General features: G+C 37.9%; 2 protein-coding genes across 2 annotated transcripts; both read right to left on the bottom strand.

Moving 5' to 3' along the window:
• Nucleotides 1-471: 471 nt before the first annotated feature.
• Nucleotides 472-786, bottom strand: LOC112506195. The gene has a single exon (XM_025110214.1). It carries the CDS (start codon nucleotides 784-786, stop codon nucleotides 472-474), a length of 315 nt encoding a protein of 104 aa, XP_024965982.1.
• Nucleotides 787-4,083: 3,297 nt separating this feature from the next.
• LOC112507315 (protein NRT1/ PTR FAMILY 4.3-like) lies at nucleotides 4,084-7,353 on the bottom strand. The gene is made up of 5 exons (XM_025111848.1): nucleotides 7,107-7,353; nucleotides 6,649-6,866; nucleotides 6,044-6,484; nucleotides 5,468-5,610; nucleotides 4,084-5,086 (listed from the first exon to the last, which is right to left on the bottom strand). Exons 1-5 carry the CDS (start codon nucleotides 7,228-7,230, stop codon nucleotides 4,186-4,188), a joined length of 1,827 nt encoding a protein of 608 aa, XP_024967616.1. The 5' UTR covers nucleotides 7,231-7,353; the 3' UTR covers nucleotides 4,084-4,185.
• Nucleotides 7,354-7,670: the final 317 nt, after the last annotated feature.

Here is a 7,670-nt window from a genome sequence, read left to right as displayed (position 1 = left end):
GAGATATGTGCTTGGTTGCCGATGAGGGATTAACATAGGTAGTCGCGGTGGTTGGGTGGGTATCCGAGAAAAATGCATAGAATTGAGCGGGAGGCGAGTTTGTAAAGAGTGGTAGATGAGATGTTGGGGTAGCATAAACATCAGAAGGTTCGAAGGTGTGATTATGTGGGTATGCTGTGATATAGTAGTTCAACGGGTGTTTTATGTTTGATGGTGGTGGATGGTAGTATATTGAGGAGATAGGTGGCGAGGGCAAGAACGTAATTCCAATAGGATAGAGGTAGAGAGGCTTGGATAAGAGAGGTCTGGATCGGGCTTTGTTACAACTTGGCAGTGGGTCGGAGTTACCTTTTGTGAGTCAGAGATATTGGAGAAAGCAGCGAGGCGAGTGCTGATGAATTGCTCTTCTAGGTAAATGGCCCTAGCCGCTTTGTTATCTTGAAAAATTTCCTCGAGGCGGTTCCACACTTCTTAAGCGATGGCACCCAGCTTCATAATAGTTAGAAGAAGATCGGTGGAGGCGGTGCTGTAAATCCACTGTTTGACGATAGCGTCGAGGCGGGTCCACGTTGCTGTATCAACGTCAGTCGGGCGTTTAGTTTTAGGGTCGATGTGGTCGAGCACATTGGAGGCACATGCATGGACGATGAACAACTCCACCCATGACGTATAGTGGCCATCAGTGTGATCCAAAAGAATGGGGATCACATTCTTAATGTTGTTGATGCAGAAAGCATGGTGGAACGTTGCCTTGGCGGCGTCGATATTGACGTTGGAACCAGTCATAAAGGAGACAAGAAAAATTACGGAGGGAAGATGACCAGCGGCCGCTAGGGTTGAGAGGAAGAAAGAAAGAACGATCGGTGGGAGAGGTCTCAGATCAGGGCTCTGATACCATGTACACAACTAATTCCTATACAAATGATGTTTCCCAATGTTACAATAAACTTTGCCCTAATTAAAATGGCATTAAAAACCCGTCACTCAGCGTGGGCGACCTTCAGGTCGTCTCATAACTAGCCTGATGTTCACTTTTCAACATAAAAGATTTCCTTAGCGACTCCAAGTGTGATGCATGAGCACATGTCCAAAGTCATGAGCAATGTACCATAAATTGTCCCTTATGAAGCGACTTCCTAAAGAGACTTGCGAAGTAACCTATATATGGCACCCGTGGCTGAATCGAATTGAAGATATTCAACATGATGTTTTAGACATTTAACATGATGTTTAGATATTAATAGATGCCTTCCCTTTTGCAGAAGATCATATACCGATATCGCTTGCTGTTCAGCTGGTACAAATTGGTAGTAGATTTGAAGTGGTGGGAAACAATTTGGGTTAACATCGTAAACAACCACTTGGGAAAATGTTTTACTTTTTAACCACCTAGAAATTTTTTCTTACAGAATAGCCAAGAAAATGCAAGTTAATGCTGCAAGACATTTTTCTTGCAGTGTCTCAATTTCTTTTTGCGATGGACCCCTTTTTATCTGGGTGCCTCAAAAAATATCACAATTAAACCACAAAGAAAAGTACCTTGTAACATTAACTTGCGATTTCGATCTTGCTCATCTTATGAGAAAGTTTTGAGGCTAGGTGACTAAAAAGTAAAATTCTTTCCTTATGTGATTGTTTATAGTGATAACCTGATTTTATTTCTTTGACTCAATCTAATTAGATGGTAAGATTTTGAATTTTATTCACAGGATGAGTCGATCGGTGGCAAGGATTCGCATCCAACAATATTTCTGTCTTCTTTTCTATAAGTTCCATAAGAGGAAAAGGAAAAATTCAACTTAACACAACAAATTAAATGCTCTTCAAACAATAACGAGGAGCAGATTACAAGTAAGAGTGAATTACACTATATACCAATTTGGGTCAAGGGATAAAAATCATTTGTCTCAAATTTTGACGTCTTATTCATGTCCATCAAGCACATGAATACACATAATCAGAAGGAGAATATGAACATCAATTAAATAAAAGTTAAAACAACATAAAAATACGATGCATGTTAATTTTCATTGGTAAGATATATGATAGGAGTGAGAAGTGTGATTTTAGAAAAGATGTATTTCTTGAGAGTCAAAGAAAAGCAACGATTAAAATATATAAGCGTCCACCGACCATAATGGCTCATTTGAAACATTTGCTAATGGATTTGTTGTACAAACATAAAAGCTAAAAAAGGGGAATCAATATTAATAATCAAGGAGGACAACAGTTTTGTTAGTTAAGATTTTCTAGATTGGAGTGAGAACTAGTACTTTAGTTTTTGCTAGATACAAATAATAATAGAGCAATTGTTTTATGTAAATACCTTGTTGCTAAAAACTATCACTACAACAAAATCGGGTTTATAAGACATTCCCAATTTCTAAGCGTCCTAATAGATCTCTTTATAAGATTTGTTTTTTAGGACCAAAAAAATAAAGCGTCCTATCTAAAGGTGTTGTAATAAGTTTATATGACGTTTTTTGACGTCGTAATAGGTTTTTTAGGACATCTTTAAAATAAAGCGTCCCATTAACAACTTCATAGAACACTATTTGAAAAACTGTCCTATAAAAACAAATGTCCTATAAAAAATTGAGTTTATAGGACACTTAAGTTGCTAATGCGACACTTTGTATTAAAAAAATGTCCTAAAAAACTTGTTAAGTTAAGACGTCCAAAAGCGTCACATAAACTTTTTACAATACCTTTAGGTAGGACGCTTTATATATTGATCCTATAAATTAAGTCCTATAAAGCGGTCTTTTGAGACGCTTAGAGATCGAGGGTGTCCTATAAACCAAATTTTGTAGTGTATTTATGATATTCTACTTGTGAGTTTTCTCTTCTCGAAGAAATACGAAGTAAGTTTATTTCAAAATGACATTGAGGAGAAAATAGACGTTTCAACATATATAAGGAGATTTGTTTCACGTGTGACCGATGTAGGACATGAACACGCCTATTTCCAACGGAGGCTAGACAGGCATAGCGTGTCAAGAGGGCCCGGGGCTTTGCGAGTTCAAATTGTCCGATAATAACGAGTTCTTAGAATGGTAGACCTTGACTTTGAGACCATGTCAAAATATGTTTGAACACACAAATTTATAACTTTCCAAAAGGGTTCTTTTGGAGAAGTCCTCTCACAAAAACATTGAGAGATTATCAGAAGCTAGATTTTATTATAGTTATAAGTAAAGCATGGAGGCGTGTGATAATTCTTACACCAGTAACACGACGTGTTGGTGTATGTAGGGGTTATAATAGTGTCCATGAAGATAAGAGTTTTTGATGTGGCAGGTAAAACTTCATCTTTTTGCATGGAGGGTCCATGAATTGTTATTCTTTTATTCAACATGGTGATGTGAATTGGGTCTACTTGTGTGAAGGGCCTTCCTATGATTGTGCTCAAGTCCCAAAATCCAAAACATGTTTGAGACATGTTTCTTTCTACAAATGTGTAAATCACTAACAACAGAAACAATATCTTGAGTGCGTCAACCCCCCCCCCCCCCCCCCCCCCCCCTCTAGATTTCAAAATGAGAATTTGCCTTTCTCTCTCTCTCTCTTAGATCTCCATACATACACACATACAGACATGTATATACATACATGTCTCTCTTCAACTCTCCCTTACATACATGATCTCACCAACATCCCTCTTTTTTGGCTTTTACAGAAAAAGGGACTCCTGTGGATTAAATTTCCAGGAATATGCATCTCACTGAAGTGTATTTAGATTTGGTAGAATCAATTTTCAGTGTGTAAGGAGGGACCCAACATTTCCCATTCAAGGATTCAAAAGCAAAGGCACTAAGCCGACCACTTACGTGGGTTGTTCCCTATGTGATCCTACCACATGCCCTTTCCACAATTAAAGGATGCGACAAGAGAATAATTGGAGAATTTAGTGAATCTCTGTAGTGGGACTGAACCTACAATACTTTCAAGATCCTTGCAGCAACTCTAATGTGGAGGTTTGAAACAGTAAGACAAACTAATACTACTAATTAAGCAAGCCTTGGAAAGTTGGTATATCATATTAATACGGATTTTCTTCCACATAAGCATAAAGATGGCATCTTCTTTTATCTATGTTCTTTTATAGATTTCTTTTAAAATTTAAAGCAACACTTAAGAGACTGCCAAATATATATGCATATCTCATATGTCTGACGTCATAAATTAAGGTATATTGTCATCTCCAAGATACTTCGCAGGGTTTAAGTTATGATGAATGCCTTCTTTGATATCATGATGCTGTGTGCCTGACGACAATCGGTTACATGAATTGTTATACCATCTTGCCCAGAAGAGATAGTTGAGGAAGTTGATCAAACTTAGTCCTGCTAGCAACCAGTAGAAAAGGTCTAATCTGGCCTTATTTAGATCAATACCTCCGAGCCAGCCACCATCTGATGATCTTGAGGTGATCTTGTTCACCAACGAAACAAGTACTGAGCTTAGATAGAAACCAAAGGAGTATGAACAGTACGTCATAGCTGTCAAGAAAGACTGCATCCCTCTCAAATTCTGCTTGTAAAAGAACTCGATCAACCCCACAGCGGTAAACATTTCAGATAATCCAAATATTATGAATTGTGGGGCTATCCAAAAAATGGATAATCTTTGACCAGAACTTGTAAAGGATTCCCTTCTCTTTTTCTCTATCAGGCCAGCTGAAACCATTGAAAAAGTTGCAACAAATAGGCCAAACCCTATACGCTGCAAGGGGGCGATTCCAGAAACATGACCAGTGATTTTTCGAGCAAATGGGACGAAAAGGTAGTCATAAATAGGGACTACAAAGATTAGAAAGATGTAAGGGATGGCTTGGAGTGAGGCTGGTGGGACGTGGAAGGATTTCGTGATTTGGTTGTTCATAGCACTTCCTTGGGAGACCGAGAAGGTTTGCAGCTGTGCTAAAATGGTGTTAAAGACGATTGTGCAGGCAAAAATTGGAATGACAGAGATTAGGATCTTCACTCGCTCAACCTGGTCCAAAGTGCACAGCCTCCATGGGCTTTCCTTTGAATTTATATAGTTGTCCTCTCCTTGTTTCTTTATACAGGCTTTGTCTAATAACCTGAAAATTGTTTTACACTAATCAGGAGGGAGACTGATTATGATTATAAATCATACGACCAACAAAGCAGGATGATAAACAAAGACCATATATGCACAATTTTTTTAAAGTATAAAATATTTATATATGACAAATAAAACAAATAAACTTACACACCCTCCTCATTTTTGACGAGGTTTGAACCCTTAGACCTCTTAAGAGGCCAAACACGTACGATAGACCCTTTGGTCATATACTGCACAATTGCTGTTCAGTTGTATTGCATAACAGCCTTTGGGCAGCTTTTTCGTGATATTTTTGTGGTTACTTTAGCAGTTCCGATGACAGGTGATAATTGGTGTCTATTATAAAATTTGAAAAACGTTTGACATTGAAAGATACCTGAACCTATCAGTATGACGAAGACTAGCAATGTCATTTGTCATGGAGGAATGGCTATTTTGAAGCTCATATTGACTTCTATGAAGCATGCTGTGGTTAGATGGGAAGACGAGATCCCTGTTCAAAACTGCAGCCACAAATACCTGCAAGTAATATAACCAATTGTACTCATGTAAAGAAAGAGAGATGGATAGATTTGGTTTGATATTTAAGTGTTGTCAATCTAAGGAACATAGCAGCGTAGTCAGTATTATTTTATTTCAAACCCAGCAAAAGCAAACAAGATTGCACAGTGCACTAAAAAAATAAGTACACAGAATAATAGGTTTTTAATATAGTTTAAGATTAAACAAAAATATTGAACCGACCAATTAAAAGTCCATCATGGGGAGGTTTCATCCATACTTGGATGGGAAAAAGAGTACATTGAACTCTTTATCAAATTACCAAACACATATATAGTTGGATGTTTTAAATTTTTGAAGAATCAGGATGGAAAGAGGTAGATATATATTAAAAGTCATTTATAAAGTCTACTGTCAGTCCATGCACATATTAGGAGTAACTGGATCTTACTTGTAGAATAGGGATTAAAATACTTCCTTGAGGAGGCTTGTTCCTATAAAATAAGGTTCCAGAAACCAAGCAGATTAAACCCATTGCCATGATGATGGCAGACACCCCAAACCCGATATCCATACCCGAATGGGTTTGGATATAAACAAGGAGGGTGAGAGCAATGAGTTCACCCATGGAAAAGGCAAAGTAGGCAGCATTGAAGTAGGTGGAGAGCTTCTTGGACTGCTTTGAGTCACTTCGGTTGAATTGGTCAGCACCATGGGCCAGCATGTTTGGCTTCACACAGCCACTTCCTAATGCCACCAAGTAGAGAGCTACAAAGAATATTAAGGTCTTCATCCCTTTAGCTTCTATGCATTGATTTCCATCTGTTAACATGTTGCATTTTGGTGGCTTCAGCTGAGGGAGATGGGCTTGAACTGACAACATTATGAAACCCTACACAAAAATAAAAAATGAAAAAATAAATATTTGAGTAAGACAGATTTTGCGACATCCAGTCCAGTGGTCCACTGCATGTTAACACTTGAGTTGGACTTTTCTTAATGAAAAACGAATAAGAATGGGCATGAGTGAGGAGGAGAGAAAAGGGTTGGACATACAGAGAGTTCGATGAAGCCAAAGATGAGCATGGTCCAGAAACAACCGAGATACGAATCAGAAAGGTAGCCACCAAAGAGAGCAAGGATGAAGATGGTGCCAATAAAGTTCGTCACTGTGTTTGCTGATTTTGATAGAGAAAAGTGCATCTCATTTATCACATATGTTATAAGGTTGTTCCCAACTGCTGCTATAGCCATTATCTCAAATGATTGTACCCCTGCAAAATTCATACTAGAATAATTAATTATCAAACAGCATAAATTGCGTTTTATAGAAAAATCTATATCTAGTCCAAACCCATATTGGAAACTTGTAGGCTCACCGTATATTGCTAGAGTATTATTAGACTGTTATAGGATGATTAGATATACCTCAGGCTAGTCATAGTGGATGTAATCTAAACAAAGCTATATTTAAAGATATAGAGATATATATAGAGGAGGAATAAAGAACAGACCAAGAACGAAAGCAGCAGCTCTCGTTCCTCCATGCTTGTTGGGATCAGATGGTCTGCCTCTCCAATCAATGGTTGCCTCTTCTGACATGCTATCTCCTTTCTGGTCTTGCCTTCTTGATTCCATCTTTGTGTGTGTTCTGTGTCTGCAAGGGAGGGGGATTAACTACCAAACTGAAGGAATTACAGGAGCCAAACTAAACAAGTGTTCTGTTCACATAATAAACATGTTGATTATAATAAGGAAGAGAAGAATGAAGCGTGTGGGAGTTAAAAACTCTCTTGCTGAATATGAGGCTACCCTCCCCCCCATTTTATATGCTCCTCTGGCCATCAAACATTTATTTGGTGGTATCTCGTACATTCTACAGGTGACAATATTTAATTGAAGGTCATTAGTGGCCAATCTTTCTTTGCCATTTGAAAAATTCTTAAGAAATGGTTCATGAATATTACAATACTTTCCGTCCTAGGGAATGTATGAGATTGTTTATTTGAAACAACTTATACTCTTCTATAAAAGTACTTATTAACTTATTACAAGTCACAAGGGTTTAACTTCTTCAA

This window comes from Cynara cardunculus, assembly GCF_001531365.2.
Source record: "Cynara cardunculus var. scolymus isolate 2C chromosome LG 2, CcrdV1, whole genome shotgun sequence".
NCBI lineage: Eukaryota > Viridiplantae > Streptophyta > Magnoliopsida > Asterales > Asteraceae > Cynara > Cynara cardunculus.
Note: the sequence above shows the minus strand (reverse complement) of the source record. Positions and strands in the feature narration are given on the sequence as shown.

Coding starts and splice junctions, on each gene's coding strand:
- LOC112506195 (XM_025110214.1), bottom strand. CDS start 786: ATGACTGGTTCCAACGTCAATATCGACGCCGCCAAGGCAACGTTCCAC.
- LOC112507315 (XM_025111848.1), bottom strand. CDS start 7,230: ATGGAATCAAGAAGGCAAGACCAGAAAGGAGATAGCATGTCAGAAGAG. Junction 6,867..7,106: donor AGCTGCTGCTTTCGTTCTTG/GTCTGTTCTTTA, acceptor TGAATTTTGCAG/GGGTACAATCATTTGAGATA. Junction 5,087..5,467: donor CGTCATACTGATAGGTTCAG/GTATCTTTCAAT, acceptor AACAATTTTCAG/GTTATTAGACAAAGCCTGTA.